The sequence below is a fragment of the Salmo salar genome, chromosome 04 (genome assembly GCF_965601325.2).
Source record: "Salmo salar chromosome 04, fSalSal1, whole genome shotgun sequence".
NCBI classification, from domain to species: domain Eukaryota; kingdom Metazoa; phylum Chordata; class Actinopteri; order Salmoniformes; family Salmonidae; genus Salmo; species Salmo salar.
Genome location: NC_138294.1, coordinates 45,955,668 through 45,975,459, shown reverse-complemented (window position 1 = coordinate 45,975,459; position 19,792 = coordinate 45,955,668). Strand labels below are relative to the sequence as shown.

Sequence of the window (19,792 nt, the reverse complement as noted above, 5' to 3'; positions counted from 1 at the left end):
AAATCCTCCTTTAACGTGTCTCCCCCTTCATCTACAGTACACTGATTTGAAGTGGATTTAACAAGTGACATCAATCAGGGAACATAGCTTTCACTTGTTCAGTCTGTCATTAATGTTTTGTATACTTGTGTACTTGCTTTCAAGACTGAAAGGCTTGTCCTTTTACAGTAAAAAAAGCAATTAGTTTACATTAGGTAGAATCAAAGTGTCTGTACAGGGTCTCTACTATGTGAGCTTCAGTGCTAGACTTGTTTTTAAGAGATGGCGAGCACCAGCCCAGCCAGACAAGTTTCTGTGAAAGGCCTAATTCTATCTGAGCTCTAGCACAGAAACAGGTTGCTACAGTACCTTGCAAGCTTAATGGTATTCATTCCTTAGGGATTTCTGCAAGCCCTGTGAAAGAAAGTCCTGTCCCCTTGACATCTGTTTGTGAGATTCTGGAGACCAGAGCCTCTCACTCATGCCACAGAGCAACAGCTTCAGGTAAATCTCACTTATTTCTGCTACTGTTACCAGAACTCCCTTATAGATCTTTAACAGATTATACACTGCTCAAAAAAAATAAAGGGAACACTTAAACAACACATCCTAGATCTGAATGAAATAATCTTATTAAATACTTTTTTCTTTACATAGTTGAATGTGCTGACAACAAAATCACACAAAAATAATCAATGGAAATCCAATTTATCAACCCATGGAGGTCTGGATTTGGAGTCACACTCAAAATTAAAGTGGAAAACCACACTACAGGCTGATCCAACTTTGATGTAATGTCCTTAAAACAAGTCAAAATGAGGCTCAGTAGTGTGTGTGGCCTCCACGTGCCTGTATGACCTCCCTAAAACGCCTGGGCATGCTCCTGATGAGGTGGCGGATGGTCTCCTGAGGGATCTCCTCCCAGACCTGGACTAAAGCATCCGCCAACTCCTGGACAGTCTGTGGTGCAACGTGGCGTTGGTGGATGGAGCGAGACATGATGTCCCAGATGTGCTCAATTGGATTCAGGTCTGGGGAACGGACGGGCCAGTCCATAGCATCAATGCCTTCCTCTTGCAGGAACTGCTGACACACTCCAGCCACATGAGGTCTAGCATTGTCTTGCATTAGGAGGAACCCAGGGCCAACCGCACCAGCATATGGTCTCACAAGGGGTCTGAGGATCTCATCTCGGTACCTAATGGCAGTCAGGCTACCTCTGGCGAGCACATGGAGGGCTGTGCGGCCCCCCAAAGAAATGCCACCCCACACCATGACTGACCCACCACCAAACCGGTCATGCTGGAGGATGTTGCAGGCAGCAGAGCGTTCTCCACGGCGTCTCCAGACTCTGTCATGTCTGTCACGTGCTCAGTGTGAACCTGCTTTCATCTGTGAAGAGCACAGGGCACCAGTGGCGAATTTGCCAATCTTGGTGTTCTCTGGCAAATGCCAAACGTCCTGCACGGTGTTGGGCTGTAAGCACAACCCCCACCTGTGGACGTCGGGCCCTCATACGACCCTTATGGAGTCTGTTTCTGACCGTTTGAGCAGACAGATGCACATTTGTGGCCTGCTGGAGGTCATTTTGCAGGGCTCTGGCAGTGCTCCTCCTGCTCCTCCTTGCACAAAGGCGGAGGTAGCGGTCCTGCTGCTGGGTTGTTGCCCTCCTACGGCCTCCTCCACATCTCCTGATGTGCTGGCCTGTCTCCTGGTAGCGCCTCCATGCTCTGGACACTACGCTGACAGACACAGCAAACCTTCTTGCCACAGCTCGCATTGATGTGCCATCCTGGATGAGCTGCACTACCTGAGCCACTTGTGTGGGTTGTAGACTCCGTCTCATGCTACCACTAGAGTGAAAGCACCGCCAGCATTCAAAAGTGACCAAAACATCAGCCAGGAAGCATAGGAACTGAGAAGTGGTCTGAGGTCTCCACCTGCAGAACCACTCCTTTATTGGGGGTGTCTTGCTTATTGCCTATAATTTCCACCTGTTGTCTATTCCATTTGCACAACAGCATGTGAAATGTATTGTCAATCAGTGTTGCTTCCTAAGTGGACAGTTTGATTTCACAGAAGTGTGATTGACTTGGAGTTACATTGTGTTGTTTAAGTGTTCCCTTTATTTTTTTGAGCAGTATATATATATATATATATATATATATATATATATATATATATATATATGTATATATATATATATATAGTTGGAGTCAGAAGTTTACATACACCTTAGCCAAATACATTTAAACCTAGTAAAATTCTCTGTCTTAGGTCAGTTAGGATCACCACTTTATTTAATGAATGTGAAATGTCAGAATAATAGTAGAGAGAATGATTTTTTCAGCTTTTATTTCTTTCATCACATTCCCAGTGGGTCAGAAATTTGCATACACTCAATTAGTATTTGGTAGCATTGCCTTTAAATTGTTTAACTTGGGTCAAATGTTTTGGGTAGCCTTCCACAAGCTTCCCACAATAAGGGGTGAATTTTGGCCCATTTCTCCTGACAGAGCTGGTGTAACTGACTCAGGTTTGTAGGCCTCTTTGCTCGCACACGCTTTTTCAGTTCCGCCTACAAATTTTCTCTAGGATTGAGTTCAGGGCTTTGTGATGGCCACTCCAATACCTTAACTTTGTTGTCCTTAAGCCATTTTGACCCAACTTTGGAAGTATGCTTGGGGTCATTGTCTATTTGCAAGACCCATTTGCGACCAAGCTTTAACTTCCTGACTGATGTCTTGAGATGTTGCTTCAATATATCCACATAATTTTCCTACCTCATGATGCCATCTATTTTGTGAAGTGCACCAGTCCCTCCTACAGCGAAGCACCCCCACAACATGATGCTGCCACCCTCGTGCTTCACAGTTGGGATGGTGTTCTTCGGCTTGCAAGCCTCCCCCTTTTTCCTCCAAACATAACGATGGTCATTATGGCCAAACAGTTCTGTTTTTGTTTCATCAGACCAGAGGACATTTCTCCAAAAAGTACAATCTTTGTCCCCATGTGCAGTTGCAAACCGTAGTTTGGCTTTTTTTATGGCAGTTTTGGAGCAGTGGCTTCTTCCTTGCTGAGCGGCCTTTCAGGTTATGTCGATATAGGACTCGTTTTACTGTGGATATATACTTTTTTACCCGTTTCCTCCAGCATCTTCACAAGGTCCTTTGCTGTTGTTTTGAGATTGATTTGCACTTTTCGCACCAAAGTACGTTCATCTCTAGGAGAGCGAATGCGTCTCCTTCCTGAGCGGTATGACGGCTGCGTGGTCCATGATGTTTATACTTGCGCGCTATTGTTTGTGCAGATGAACGTGGTACCTTCAGGCATTTGGAAATTACACGCAAGGTTGAACCAGACTTGTGGAGGTCTACAATTTGTTTTCTGAGGTCTTGGCTGATTTATTTAGATTTTCCCATGATATCAAGCAAAGAGGCAAGGAGTTTGAAGGTAGGCCTTGTAATAAATCGTCCAATTGAATCAAATGATGTCAATTAGCCTATCAGAAGCTTCTAAAGCCATGACATAATTTTCTGAAATTTCCCACGCTGTTTAAAGGCACAGTCAACTTTGTGTATGTAAACTTCTGAACCACTGGAATTGTGATACAATGAGTTACAAGTGAAATAATCTGTCTGTAAATAATTGTTGGAAAAATTACTAGTAGATGCCCTAACCGACTTGCCAAAACTATAGTTTGTTAACAAGAAATTTGTGGAGTGGTTGAAAAACGAGTTCTAAGTGTATTTAAACTTCTGACTTCAACTGTGTATGTGTAATACATATATATATATATATATATATATATATATATATATATATATATATATATATATATATATATATATATATATATATATATATATATATATGTATTACACATACACAGTTGAAGTCAGAAGTATATATATATATAATATTTTTTTAAACATTAGGTACTGGAAGTGATGGTTGAAAGCTGTTAGATGTTGCATATTCAGACATCAAGTGTTACTGTTAGTTTATATATTTTGGTTGTTCTGCAGTGGTATATTGTACCACTCAATGATTAGCAAGGTTTGTTGGGCAACAGAGGCATATTTTGGCTTCATGGAGATAATTTTGTTACATAAGATCAAAGTTCAGACAAATGTAAATTGGTTTTATATTTATTAAATGATGGGCCATTTTTAAGTATAGACTTTTTGTAACAATTATTTAGCATTTTTAGCTTAAAAATTAGGGCCTTTGGGTTATTAATAAAGGCATTGATTTTATTTTTATTTATTTTTTTATTTCACCTTTATTTAACCAGGTAGGACAGTTGAGAACAAGATCTCATTCACAACTGCGACCTGGCCAAGATAAAGCAAAGCATTATGACACAAACAACAACACAGAGTTACACATGGAATAAACAAACGTACAGTCAATAACACAATAGGAAAGTCTATATACAGTGTGTGCAAATGGCGTAAGAAGGTAAGGCAATAAATAGGCCATAGTAGTGAAGTAATTACAATTTAGCAAGTTAACGCTGGAGTGATAGATGTGCAAGTAGAAATACTGGAAATACTGGTGTGCAAAAAAGTAAATAAAACAATATGGGGTTGAGGTAAGTAGTAGGATGCGCTATTTACAGATGGGCTGTGTACAGCTGCAGCGATCGGTAAGCTGCACAGATAGCTGATGCTTAAAGTTAGTTAGGGAGATATGTCTCCAACTTCAGAGATTTTTGCAATTCGTTCCAGTCATTGGCAGCAGAGAACTGGAAGGAAAGGCGACCAAAGGGGGTATTGGCTTTGGGGATGACCAGTGAGATATACCTGCTGGAGCGCGTACTACAGCTGGGTGTCGCTATGGTGACCAGTGAGCTGAGATAAGGCGGAGCTTTACCTAGCAGAGACTTATAGATGACCTGGAACCAGTGGGTCTGGCGACGAATATGTAGCGAGGGCCAGCTGACGAGAGCATACAAGTCACAGTGGTGGGTGGTATATGGGGCTTTGGTGACAAAATGGATGGCACTGTGATAGACTGCATCCAGTTTGCTGAGTAGGGTGTTGGAGGCTATTTTGTAAATGACATTGCCGAAGTCGAGAGCCGGTAGGATAGTCAGTTTTACGAGGGTATGTTTGGCAGCGTGAGTGAAGGAGGCTTTGTTGTGAAATAGGAACCCGATTCTAGATTTAATTTTGGATTGGAGATGTTTAATGTGAGTCTGGAAGGAGAGTTTACAGTCTAGCCAGACACCTAGGTATTTGTAGTTGTCCACATATTCTAAGTCAGAACCATCCAGAGTAGTGATGCTCGTTGGGCATGCGGGTGCGGGCAGCGATCGGTTGAAGAGCATGCATTTAGTTTTACTAGCGTTTAAGAGCAGTTGGAGGCCACGGAAGGAGTGTTGTATGGCATTGAAGCTCGTTTGGAGGTTTGTTAACAGTGTCCAAAGAAGGGCCAGATGTATACAGAATGGTGTCGTCTGCGTAGAGGTGGATCAAAGGAATCACCCGCAGCAAGAGCGACATCGTTGATATATACAGAGAAAAGAGTCTGCGCGAGAATTGAACCCTGTGGTACCCCCATAGAGACTGCCTGAGGTCCGGAGAACAGGCCCTCCGATTTGACACACTGAACTCTATCTGAGAAGTAGTTGGTGAACCAGTCAAGGCAGTCATTTGAGAAACCAAGGCTGTTGAGTCTGCCGATAAGAATACTGTGATTGACAGAGTCGAAAGCCTTGGCCAGGTTGAAGATGGCTGCACAGTACTGTCTTTTATCGATGGTGGTTATGATATCGTTTAGTACCTTGAGCATGGCGGAGGTGCACCCATGACCAGCTCGGAAACCGGATTGAACAGCGGAGAAGGTACGGTGGGATTCGAAATGGTCAGTGATCTGTTTGTTAACTTGGCTTTCGAAGACTTTAGAAAGGCAGGGCAGGGTGGATATAGGTCTATAACAGTTTGGGTCTAGAGTGTCACCCCCTTTGAGGAGGGGGATGCTGCGGCAGCTTTCCAATCTTTAGGAATCTCGGACGATACTAAAGAGGTTGAATAGACTGGTAATAGGGGTTGCAACAATGGCGGCAGATAATTTTAGAAAGAGAGGGTCCAGATTGTCTAGCCCAGCTGATTTGTACGGGTCCAGGTTTTGCAGCTCTTTCAGAACAACTGCTATCTGGATTTGGGTGAAGGAGAAGCTGGGGAGGCTTTGGCAAGTAGCTGCAGGGCAAGTAGCTGGCAGGGGATGCAGAGCAGTTGGCCGGGGTAGGGGTAGCCAGGAGGAAAGCATGGCCAGCCGTAGAGAAATGCTTAATGAAATTCTTGATTATCGTGGATTTATCGGTGGTAACAGTGTTTCCTAGCCTCAGTACAGTGGGCAGCTGGGAGGAGGTGCTCTTATTCTCCATGGACTTTACAGTGTCCCAAAACGTTTTGGAGTTAGAGCTACAGGATGCAAATTTCTGTTTGAAAAAGCTGGCCTTTGCTTTCCTAACTGACTGAGTGTATTGGTTCCTGACTTCCCTGAAAAGTTGCATATCACGGGGACTATTCGATGCTAGTGCAGTCTGCCACAGGATGTTTTTGTGCTGGTCAAGGGCAGTCAGGTCTGGGGTGAACCAAGGGCTATATCTGTTCTTAGTAGTACATTTTTGAAAGGGGCATGCTTTTTATTTATTTTTTATTTATTTCACCTTTATTTAACCAGGTAGGCAAGTTGAGAACAAGTTCTCATTTACAATTGCGACCTGGCCAAGATAAAGCAAAGCAGTTCGACAACATACAAAAACACAGAGTTACACATGGAGTAAAACAACATACAATCAATGATGCAGTAGAATTTTTTTTTACAAAAATTAAATAAATAAATAAATAAAAAATAAGACTATATACAATGTGAGCAAATGATGTGAGATAAGGGAGGTAAAGGCAAAAAAATGCCATGGCTTATTTAAGATGGTGAGGAAATTACTTTTAAAGAATGACCAGGCATCCTCTACTGACGGGATGAGGTCAACATCCTTCCAGGATACCCAGGCCTGGTCGATTAAAAAGGCCTGCTCGCAGAAGTGTTTTAGGGAGCGTTTGACAGTGATGAGGTGTGGTCGTTTGACCGCGGACCCATAGCAGATGCAGGCAATGAGGCAGTGATCGCTGAGATCCTGATTGAAAACAGCAGAGGTGTATTTCGAGGGCAAGTTGGTCAGGAAAATATCATAATATCTATGAGGGTGCCCATGTTTACGGATTTAAGGTTGTACCTGGTGGGTTCATTGATCATTTGTGTGAGATTGAGGGCATCTATCTTAGATTGTAGGACTGCCAGGGTGTTAACCCAGTTTAGGTCACCTAACAGAACGAGATGGTAAGTGATCCATGCAGTTACAGGTGAAAAAGTGGACTCAATACTAATGAGAGTTGCTGTGTCACCTGCAACAAAACCCATTTTGTTTTAGTGGTTTACACAACTGTATTTATCTTATCTTATATCTTATTTAATCAGGTCAGAAACAAATGGCTGGTCTGCAGCAATCTCAAGGATACTGTATTTAATAAATTAAATACAGTTTTGAACAGAAAAGTGCAAAACTAATATTTTGAGCAGGCATTTTCGCTGCTCCGTTCATGAAGGAAGAGGAAGCAAAGCGATTCATCAGACACAGCTTCCCTGTGGCTCAGTTGGTAGAGCATGGTGTTTGCTATGCCAGGGTTGTGGGTTCGATTCCCACGGGGGGCCAGTACAAAAAAATATATGTATGTAAAGTACATGAAATGTATGCATTGCTCTGGATAAGAGCGTCTGCTAAATGACTAAAATGTGTATAAAAAGAATGTGAAGAGACAATCGGGATACTGGGATCATAACCAGTGGGGTTACACTATTGAAGAAAGGTGCCACATCTATTGGTGTATTTTATGTATGGATTTAGGATTTTGTATTGCTTTTGACAAGTCCAGGCGTTCTACCTGTGTAAATGTATGCGTTTGTTTGCATGCACATGATAGTATTACTCTCTACCCAAGGCCAATGAGTACTGGACAGCTCTCCGAACAGATGCTCAGTATTACATGGATATGGGACACCTGATGTTCAACCACTCTGTGGCTATGTGAGTCTATTAAGACAACTGTTACCATAGATAGCAGCAATGACACTAAAAGCATTTAACAAAGAGCACAGCTTACATACCGGTAATGTGTAACTCTGCTATTGACGTGTTTTTAAATAGTCTGATTGCATGTATTTCCAGTGAAAACAACAGGCTCTATATGGAGATACTGCGGAACGCTTGTTCTCACCTTGACAAGCAGACGGTGACAGATGGTCAGTAGAGGAACTGTGGAGATGCTCAATAGCCACAGTATCATGGATAGAAATGGATAAAAATTATCAGTGGGGGTGGATGACTACAATCACTTAGCTAAATGTGCTTTCTCTACAGTGCTGTCCTTGATGTGAGAGTGTGATTGCACTATGTATTATCCTTATTCTGTCCAAATAAACATTTAAAAAAGGAAAATGCATATTACATTTTTGCACGTGCATGATTGGTTTTTGCATGGACATGTTTCATATAACATGGGCTTCTGTAACTTTGTGAAATGCATGTAAGAATATAAACTATTGTATACGAATAATAAACAGGGTTGAGGTGTAAGTCTACTTGCTAGACATGCAGTGCCTTCAGGAAGTCTTCACGCCCCTGGACTTTTTCCACGTTTTGTGGTACAAGGTGGGATTAACATTTATGTAATTGTAAAAAAATATTTGTCAATGATCGACACAAAATACTCTGTCAAAGTGGAAGAAAAATTCTAACATTTGTAAAAACAAAATAAACAAACTAGATTATGTAAGTATTCTAACATGTCAATGCATGTTAGAATCACCTTTGGCAATGAATACACCTGTGAGTCTTTCTGGCTAAGTCTCGAAGAGCTTTGCACACCTGGATTGTACAATATTTCCACATTCTTAAAGAAAATATTCAAACTCTGTCAAGTTGGTGGTTGGTTATTGCTAGACAGCCATTTCCAAGTCCTGCCATAGATTTCCAAGCAGATTTAAGTGAAAACTGTAACCAGGCCACTCGGGAACATTCAATGTCATCTTGGTAAGCAACGACAGCGTATATTTGGTCTTGTTTTAGGTTATTGTCCTGCTGAAAGGTGAATTAGTCTCCCAGTGTCTGTCTGGAAAGCAGACTGAACCAGGTTTTTTTCTAGGATTTTGCCTGTGTTTAGCTCTATACAGTTTCTTTTTATCCTGAAAAGCTCCCTAGTCCTTGCCGATGACAAGCATACCCATTACATGATGCCGCCACTGCCATGCTTGAAAATATGAGGTGTGGTAGTGATGTCTTATGTTGAATTTGCACCAAACATAATGCTTTGCATTCAGGACATAAAGATAATTTCTTTACCACATTTTTTGCAGTTTTACTTTAGTGCCTTATTGCAAATAGGATGCATGTTTTGGAATATTTTTATTCTGTACAGGCTTCCTTTTCACTTTGTCATTTAGGTTGGTCCTGTGTGGCTTAGTTGGTAGAGCATGGTGTTTGCAACGCCAGGGTTGAGGGTTCAATTCCCACGGGAGAACCAGTACATAAAGATATTTTTTAATGAAATATATGCATTCACTACTGTAAGTTGCTCTGGATAAGAGTGTCTGCTAAATTACTAAAATGTAAATGTAGGTTAGTATTGTTATTGATCTATCCTCAGTTTTCTCCTATCCTAGCCATTAAGCTCTAACTATTTTAAAGTCACCATTGTCCTCATAGTGAAATCCCTGAGCGCTTTCCTTCCTCTCCGGCAACTGAGTTAGGAAGGACGCATTATCTTTGTACTGACCGGGTATATTGATATACCACCCAAAGTGTTATTAATAACCATTTAAAATTAAGGCTGTAACACAAAATCATGTGGAAAAAGTCTAGGGATGTCAATACTTTCTGAAGGCACTGTATGCCTTGATTCAAATGCCTTGCGAATAAAACAACTAATCAATTTATTGATGAATATAGAGAAAGCAGACATCACAAATATCAACCATAGGCCCTTCTTTACCCATTCATTTGACTATCTACAAATCATGTAATGCTACATTATATTAACGAAATAATTGGAATGAACTCCCAGTAAACTATTTGAAGGGTAAAGACCTATCGTAACCATTCCTGGACATTACGACTGGATATTGACGTTTCTCCCCTTTGGCCATGAATTCATCCCTATAGCAGGCTACAGCCCGTATCAGAGGCGCAAAGGCGCAGCGGCATCAATTGACTCTCGTGACACTGAAAGCTTTAGGGAGTCCGAGAACGGATGCTGAGTACGGATGTTGAGGTTGGTACTGCACTCCTCAAGATGTCCAGTTTTAACAACATGTGACTCCAGAGTGGGACTAACGACCAGGAACGGAACGAAGCAGACCACACATAAATTGAAAATTCGTAAGTAAACGACTGAATGGGGAAAATAATGTGCAGAGAGGGAACCTGACATTCCGAATGGGCCTAGATGTATTGCGAACGCTATAATAAATGATGTCATATTGCATGCACTTGCACTAGCAGTATTTTCCATGAGGGAGTTAATCCAGGCCGTTTAGCCTACGTTATTTCCCTAACTCGATAGCCCGAAAGGGACTTATTTTTGTCTTGATCCATTTGTCTTTTTCTTTCGCCTATGCAAGAAAGTATATTATGGTGTTTCATAAATCAATCCCTGGATGCCATCCAGTGGAGAGTGACAACGCGCGCATCACAGGACGACTACGTAGACAATCTGACATTTCGATCATATTTCCCTCGATATTTTTCGAGGGAAGTATCATCCACACGGTTAAATCAAATTAAATTATGAAGATTGCAATGTGAAACTAGAGGTGTCCGAATATATGAAAAAAATTGCTGAACTTTATGACTGCGTATCCTTGAAGTCAGAGGCCCGTATCTAAATATACATATGATATCAGAAATGAAAGCCCAGGGCAGACTAATACAAATAATTAACAGACAGCAGTGAAATAGTGCATGTCTCCAGCGACACACATCCTCAAACTACTAGACTGCAGTTCAAAAGTTATGGATTAATTTACCCACAATAAGTGATTTTGCTTCTAATTTTACAGAAGGGTTGGAGAGATGTTATATTTGTTAAATTGCACCCTTTCCTTGCAGTCACTCTCTTGGAAGAGCTCGAACTCTGGAAGTCATGGCAAACAGAGGACCCAGTTACGGGCTGAGTAGGGAGGTTCAGGAGAAGATAGACCAGAAGTATACTCTGGACCTGGAGGCCAGACTGGTGGACTGGATCATCTTGCAGGTTGGGGGGGACATAGAACGACCAGAGTCCGGGAGACTAAACTTCCAGAGCTGGCTCAAGGATGGAACAGTGAGTCTCTGACACAAACTCTGGTTGATGTAACCTTATGCATGTCTTCATTATTCTAAACCTAACTCTTAAAACACATATACAGATCATCTCAGACTCTAATTCACCATTATCATAATAGACGATATTTGATAGCCTTTGTTATTACGGGGTTTCTTCTCCTGGTCCTCAAAGCCACCAACCACTGCCACCTCTAATGCTAGGTGGGTGTAGGCCAGTTCTAATCTGTCATTCCATTATTTCATCTCTCGTTGCAGATTCTTTGTAGGCTCATTAACAGCCTCTATCCCCCTGGTCAAGAGCCCATAAAGAAGATCCCAGAGACAAAGATGGTCTTCAAGCAGATGGAGAAGATCTCACAGTTCCTGCAGTCAGCTGAAGCTTATGGGGTGATCACCGGGGACCTTTTCCAGACCGTGGACCTATGGGAAGGTACAGCTCTTCCACCTTACACTCACATGCAGCAATTGGTTAGTCCTTATGATAGATAACTTCAGGAATGTGCCATGTATGTGAATATAGCCTTTCAATATAATATACCTTCCTGGAAAGGATTCATTTGTCAAATCATACATTTCTTTTCTACAATTAATTTTTTTTTATAACCAATGAGGGAACAACATGTACTACAGGAGACTGCAGAGAGAGCACGCCCCCATCCACATCGACAGAGCCACAGTGGAGGGGGTCAAAAGCTTCAAGTTCCTCAGTGTGCACATCACTGACGACCTAAAATGGTCCCTTCACACAGACAGCGTGGTGAAGAAAGCTCAACAGCGCCTCTTCAACCTCAGGAGAATCAATACATTTGTCTTGGCCCCTAAGACCCTCACATACTTCTACAGATGCATCATTGAGCGCATCCTGTCGGCCTGTATCACCGCCTGGTACGGCAATTGCACTGTCCTCAACCACAGAGCTCTCCAGAGGGAGACTGCTGCTGATGCAGTCAGCCCAACGCATTACCGGGGGCACACTGCCTGCCCTCCAGGACATCTACAGCACCCGGTGACACAGGTCGGCTATGAAGATCATTAAAGACCTCAGCCACCCTCCCCACTGCCTTTTCACCCCTCTACCATCTATTTAGAAGGCGGAGACAGTACAGGTGCATCAAAGCTGTGATGAAAGACTGAGAAAACAGCTTCTATCTCCAGGCCATCAGACTGTTAAACAGTCACCACTAGCCGGCCTCCATCCAGTAACCTGCCCTGAACCTTAGTCACTCTTACTAGCCGGCTAACACCCGGTACTCTACCCTGCACCTTAGAGACTGCTGCCCTATGTCCATAGCCATTGAACACTGGTCACTTTAATAATGTTTACACTAGCGTTCAAACGTTTGGTGTCCTTGTTTTTGAAAAAAAAATACAAAAATGTGTCCATTCAAATAACATCAAATTGATCAGAAATACAGTGTAGACATTGTTAATGTTGTAAATGACTATTGTAGCTGGAAACGGCTGGTTTTTAGTGGAATATCTACATAGGCGTACAGACGCCCATTATCAGCAACCATCACTCCTGTGTTCCAATGGCACGTTGTGTTAGCTTATCTAAGTTTATCATTTTAAAAGGCTAATTGATCATTATGAAACCCTTTGCAATTATGTTAGCACAGCTGAAAACTGTTGTTTTGATTTAAGAAGCAATAAAACTGGCCTTCTTTAGACTAGTTGAGTATCTGGAGCATCAGCATTTGTGGGTTCAATTACAGGCTAAAAATGGCCATAAACAAAGAACTTTCTTCTGAAACTCATCAGTCTATTCTTGTTCTGAGATATGAAGGCTATTCCATGCGAGCAATTGCCAAGAAACTGAAGATCTGGTACAACACTGTGTACTACTCCCTTCACAGAACAGCGCAAACTGTCCCTAACCAGAATAGAAAGAGGAGTGGGAGGCCCCAGTACACAACTGAGCAAGAGGACAAGTACATTAGAGTGTCTAGTTTGAGAAACAGATGCCTCACAAGTCCTCAACTGGCAGCTTCATTAAATAGTACCCGCAAAACACCAATCTCAACGTCAACAGTGAAGAGGCGACTCTTGGATGTTGGCCTTCTAGGCAGAGTTGCAAAGAATAATCCATCTCTCAGACTGGCCAATAAAAATAAAAGATTAAGATGGGCAAAAGAACACAGAAACTAGACAGAGGAACTCTGCATTGTTTTTTTTATTGCTAGGTATTACTGTACTGTTGGAGCTACAAACACAAGCATTTCACTGTACCTGCGATAACATCTGCAAATCTGTGTATGGACCAATAAACTTTGATTTGACCAACTAAAGCCAAATATAGTATTGAAATGTCTGTCTGGCATTTTGTGTAACTACAGGGAAGGATATGGCTGCCGTGCAAGGGACCTTGTCGGCACTTGGCAGTATGGCGCTCACAAAGGATGATGGTCAATATCGTGGTGAACCAGATTGGTTTCATAGGTGAGGAACCAATCATGATAGGTGTTTGTAATGAGTTGTACAAAACAGCAATGATACTCTATGTCCATTTCTTTATTACATGCTACTCCAAAATGAACTATTTATAATGAGTCGCATAACTTGACCCCTCCCACCTGTTTGCTTACGTATCATTACTGTAGGTGTAGACCTTTCCTATCTGACTTGTATCAGTTTTAATCTCTCCTGTACAAACATCCATCACAGCAGATATTTCACCAGTTTTGTCTCCTGTGCTTTTAGGAAAGCTCAGGGAAACCGGCGGGAGTTTTCTGAGGAGCAGTTGCGTCAAGGCCGCAGTCTGATTGGCATGCAGATGGGCGGAAACACGGGGGCGTCTCAGTCTGGCATGAGGGGGTACGGCATGCCACGCCAGATAATGTAAAAATGTCATTTGGCTCCTGTAAATTAATCCAAAGTTGCTCTCTCATTAGCTCAGTGGCAGCGTGAAGTTTCCCTGATGATCTCGCTATAGGGGCCCTCATACTGAAAATCTCAGAACACTATTACAGGGCATAACAGATGATGTCCTTCAATAAGCCTTTGTATGAGCTCACAGTGGCTCTTCTTCACTCAGTTACACGGTCAGGTGTGTCATTTCTGTCAGAGTGGATGTTGTTTTTGCATCAGACAGGTGTTCAAGGTTTCTGTCAACACAATTGTGAAATGACAGCAACTGTGCCATTGTCTAAGAAGAAATGTTATTTTGAAAAGTAATTGTAATGATAGTCACGATAGTATTAAGTTACAATATTCTTTATTCAGGTAATTTACAGCACCACTAGTCTTATTCTTTACTACACTGTGGAATGTGAATGCAATGCACTACAGACATTTTCCTTTTTATAACTACATTCGTTGCATGATTTCTTTATGCACCAAGTTCATGTTCAGTATTGAATGTTAAGTCAAATATTTGTTGAAGTACTTCTATTATATGTTTTGTTTTCTTGTTTAATTTATGTTACTTAATGTATCCAGATGTATGAGTACTGTGTGAAATGTCTAATAAAAAGCATGAGTTGGCGCAAAAAGTTGGTAGAGGTGCTGCCTAATGACGAGTTCACTCTAGGCTATAAATACAAATAAAGTTGCACACTCTATATACAAGCTCCCAGTAAATTATTGGGTGAAGCACCAATATTTTGTCATCCTTGTGCCTTCAGGGTAATGTCATGAATGCTTGAACCAGGTTATGTAGACAAACAGTGCAATTAGTGCAACCAATGACAATAGTGAGGGGTGTGTCATAGTTATTAGGGTGATGAACATTTTTTTAAATGAATTGCTAAAAGTATTTTGAATATATTAGGCTATTGCGGTGGAGGCTGCTGAGGGGAGGACAGCTCATAATAATGGCTGGAACGGAGCTGATGGAATGGCATCAAACACATAGAAGCCATGTTTGATACCATTCCACTTATTCCGCTCCAGCCATTACCACGAGTCCATCCTCCCCAATTAAGGTATGTGTGCGCCATTGTTATATTGCACATAGTATTAGCATCAACATATATTATTGAACTAAATTTCATATACATATTGTTTACATTTCATTTAATCTTTGTTAAATATAATATTTTGGTTCAACCGTAATGCACAATAAGCATCATCAACAAAGTGGGACTCTAACCCAGGCAGCGCCATCTGCCCTTCAGAAGCCCGATCGTGCGCGCCACAACAGCGCGTACCTGGCAATGGAGGACATTGTAGTTCCTCTCTGCGGGTTGGCGAAAGGGGTGAGCAGCCACCGCTTGAGAGGATATCCACTGTCGTCTGCAAGGTTAGTGAATGGGTTAGGCACTGCAGCAGAGAAATTGCAATTGATTTAGAATTTCTACATTACTCATCCGTAGCTAGAAGCCAGCCATCACGCACAGCTCCAGCCTCAAGTCTGCGCCCAACACTGCTGTTTCTCCATATGAATGAGTCATGGGTTGACAAAGGCCACCGAGCCACTACATTAGTCAGTACCATGATTAAGCTTTCGATTAATGAAAGCCAATTCACTCTCACTCGTTGCCCTTATAGCAACATGGGTGCAGTCAATTGCACCGATTATTTAGGAAACCGGACATTGCTGCAAATTGCACTTTTTATTTTATTTGCCTGGTCACCCACGGTGTAAAGAAACTCAGTAGAGGTGCGTCAATCCAGTTATACCTCCTAACACGTCTGGCATAACGCGGCTAGAGCTTGGCTGAGAGATCCCTGACCTGTCAGCCAATTCCCTTTGAAAAGTGCCGGTTGCCAGAAATCCGAGAGTTGTCAGGACAGGCACGGCTTGGTTCCTGCGGGTACTTCTCTGTAAAGCTGGACCTACTACAGCACAGAGATCCAAGAGAACAGCTCTTGGTAATCGGAACCGGCTCATACGCCACTCATCATCATTGGCCAGTAATCTTGCTGGTCTTCGAAAATTCGCTCTCTCTGAATTCTTCCATTCGTCATCTTCCAACAGTGCCAAAGCAGCCATTGAGCGTCATTACGCATTGTAATTGTATGCCTTTGAAAACCCACCCATTTGATCGTCAAAGCCACCCAATTGCTTAACACCTTCAGGTGGGATAATTACACTGATTGTAACTGACAATGACAGAGGGCCATTATCACATTGACAGTTCTGCGCAACGAACATGTGATAACAATATATGAAACTGCACTCGTATCTGCCCGACGGAGGCATCGAAAACGGCATAAGTTTAAACGTCATTTGTCCTACTGTTCACCTTATTATTTATGAGAATACATTTCATAACATGGAGGTATTGTTTAATAATTACAGTTCCAATTAAATATGATTCCTGATTAAACAGTACAACATGAGTTTTTTTGTTGTTGCAAAAACAGATATCTCCGTTTGTATTTATTATCCTAAATCATGTTTTTTTGTGTGCAGTCAAGGGAACTCTTCATATATAATACTGAGAGGTAATATTTTGATTTATTTTACACAAAGGTTTCAATTTCAAAGCGTTTCTTGAGTTCATCCTTCTGCCATCGGAGTCGCAGTTTCTCATTTCTCCAGTGTCCGTGGAGGACCGCACATTCTCCCATCAAGTTTGTTGGGAGAATGTGAGATATGGTAGCCTAATCTTTTGTAATTTGTAATCATGTATAATCAAGGGGTGTGCTTGTTTCTGCCCGCATAGGGAGCCTTTCACTCTAGTGGTTGCTTCACGTGCACTCTACAGTGGCTATCACGCTAGCCTGCCTGCTTAGTGAAGTTGAATGAGAGCCAACTGAAAACTGACGAATAAACGAATAATTTTTTTATCTTCACGGTAAGGCAGTTATAAAGCATATGATATAGAACACCAAGTTAAGCGGAGTTTAATGATATGTTTTTCTGACGTTTTCATAGTTTAATTAATTTATAAAACTCCGTTAGCCTGTCGTAGTCATGGCGACAGAGGACTCAACGAACGTTCACACAGTGTAAATAAAGAAAAACATTGTGACTTGCTGTTAGGGATACATTACATATTACATACATTTAAGTCATTTAGCAGACGCTCTTATCCAGAGCGACTTACAAAATGGTGCATTCACCTTATGATATCCAGTGGAACAACCACTTTACAATAGTGCATCTAAATCTTTTAAGGGGGGGGTGGGGGGGTTAGAAGGATTACTTTATCCTATCCTAGGTATTCCTTAAAGAGGTGGGGTTTCAGGTGTCTCTGGAAGGTGGTGATTGACTCCGCTGTCCTGGCGTCGTGAGGGAGCTTGTTCCACCATTGGGGTGCCAGAGCAGCGAACAGTTTTGACTGGGCTGAGCGGGAACTGTGCTTCCTCAGAGGTAGGGGGGCCAGCAGGCCAGTGGTGGATGAACGCAGTGCCCTTGTTTGGGTGTAGGGCCTGATCAGAGCCTGAAGGTATGGAGGTGCCGTTCCCTTCACAGCTCCGTAGGCAATCACCATGGTCTTGTAGCGGATGCGAGCTTCAACTGGAAGCCAGTGGAGAGAGCGGAGGAGCGGGGTGACGTGAGAGAACTTGGGAAGGTTGAACACCAGACGGGCTGCGGCGTTCTGGATGAGTTGTAGGGGTTTAATGGCACAGGCAGGGAGCCCAGCCAACAGCGAGTTGCAGTAATCCAGACGGGAGATGACAAGTGCCTGGATTAGGACCTGCGCCGCTTCCTGTGTGAGGCAGGGTCGTACTCTGCGAATGTTGTAGAGCATGAACCTACATGATCGGGTCACCGCCTTGATGTTAGTGGATACGTTGATAATGACGTGATAAATGTATTTGTGAGATGAGATAATACCTTTAAACAAATAGTTTTGAAATGGATGTATTCCTGATCCTTTCCCCCCTCATTTCCATTATTTTGTATTAACTAGCTAACTGTGAATAACAAACATGTGGAACAAGGAACATTTCTCCTCATTATTGGAAGTGACCACATGCCTGAACTAATGATGTATGATAGGCTTATGTGTTTTCTATAGGTTGAACTGAACTTTGTGGCAAGGCTCAGGCAAGAACCCCCCCAAAAAGGTGTTGGACTTGATGGGGACCCTCATTAGCCAAGAGACCATGGCAAATTGTTTATTTAAAGGCAAGAAGGCCAAACCCAAACCCACTGGCTCCAGGTCATCTACAAGTCTCTGTTAGGTAAAGCCCCACCTTATCTCAGCTCACTGGTCACCTTCCCTTCCAGTTCTCTGCTGCCAATGACTGGAACAAACTGCAAAAATCACTGAAGCTGGAGACTCATATCTCCCGCACCAGCTGTCAGATCACTGCACCTGTACATAGCCCACCTGTAAACAGCCCATCTATCTACCTCATCCCCATACTGTATTTATTTCTTGCTCCTTTGCACCCCAGTATCTCTACTTGCACATTCATCTTCTGCACATCTACCATTCCAGTGTTAAATTGGTATATTGTAATTACTTCGCCACCATGGCCTATTTATTGCCTTAACTCCCTTATCTTTCCTCAATTGCACTCACTGTATATAGACTTTGTTTTATTTTTTCTACTGTATTGACTGTATGTTTGGTTTATTCCATGTGTAACTCTGTGTTGTATGTGTCGAACTGCTAAGCTTTTTCTTGGCCAGGTCGCAGTTGCAAATGAGAACTTGTTCTCAACTAGCCTACCTGGTTAAATAAAGGTTAAATAAATAAATAGCTAGGTTTCCATCCAAATAGCGAACATATTTCCAAGCAAATATTCTAAAATCCGCATTAAAAACAATAAGCGCATTTACCAACCATCAAATTGATTTGTTGGGGATAAAAAGCTGTGCGTGATGACGTAGTGCACATGAAAAATAACTTCTGGTTAAATTCCCATGTATGGAATAAAAAAATATGAGTTTCCATCGCATTTTTAACTCTAGGCTACTGATTGTTTTGTCACCAAAATAAATAGCATTATATAGTGAATGTGCCCACTCTGGTCTTTGCACGTGTGCTCTAGCCAACAACTCAGATACCAGGCTTTAAATTGCGGGGCGTTGGAAAAAAAACTGTAAAAATGTGTACTGTCAAAAAAAAATTCCACCACCATTTTCCGATTTGAGGTTTCACACCCTTGGCTGAACGCTCTTATCTGAAAATGTGGGTGGTTAAATTGTTTTATTAAGAAAGTACATTTTCTGAACTCTCCCCCTATTGGTTTATCATTCAAAAGCATCTAGGCCTGTATGGCTTAAATCTTTCATGTTTTAGACCAAACAATCTCCCCCATTTGTCCTTTCCTAAAGCAATGTGCTGCTCCTTGCCACAGACTAGGTGAATCTTCTTAGCCAGCTCTGCTGTCTGTCAAGCACCAAATGGTTCTCTGGGTTATGGCAAATTCTGGGATGTAGTTCCAGCCAATCCTGTCCACATGTCCTTGATAAATGACAGTTGACCATTAAAACAACCATAGGCCTCTTTCAAATATGTTAAAGGTCAGTAGGTTCAGAGTAAATGTTTGCCTTAAGGTGAAAAAGTTGCTTTCCAGAAG

The 19,792-nt window shown here is 42.1% G+C and overlaps 1 protein-coding gene across 1 annotated transcript; it reads left to right on the top strand.

Moving 5' to 3' along the window:
- Positions 1–10,226: 10,226 nt before the first annotated feature.
- Positions 10,227–14,859, top strand: LOC106603050 (transgelin-3). The gene is made up of 5 exons (XM_014196186.3): positions 10,227–10,423; positions 11,153–11,366; positions 11,624–11,798; positions 13,705–13,807; positions 14,069–14,859. The coding sequence occupies exons 2-5, from the start codon at positions 11,187–11,189 to the stop codon at positions 14,208–14,210; spliced, it is 600 nt and encodes a 199-aa protein (XP_014051661.1). The 5' UTR covers positions 10,227–10,423; positions 11,153–11,186; the 3' UTR covers positions 14,211–14,859.
- Positions 14,860–19,792: the final 4,933 nt, after the last annotated feature.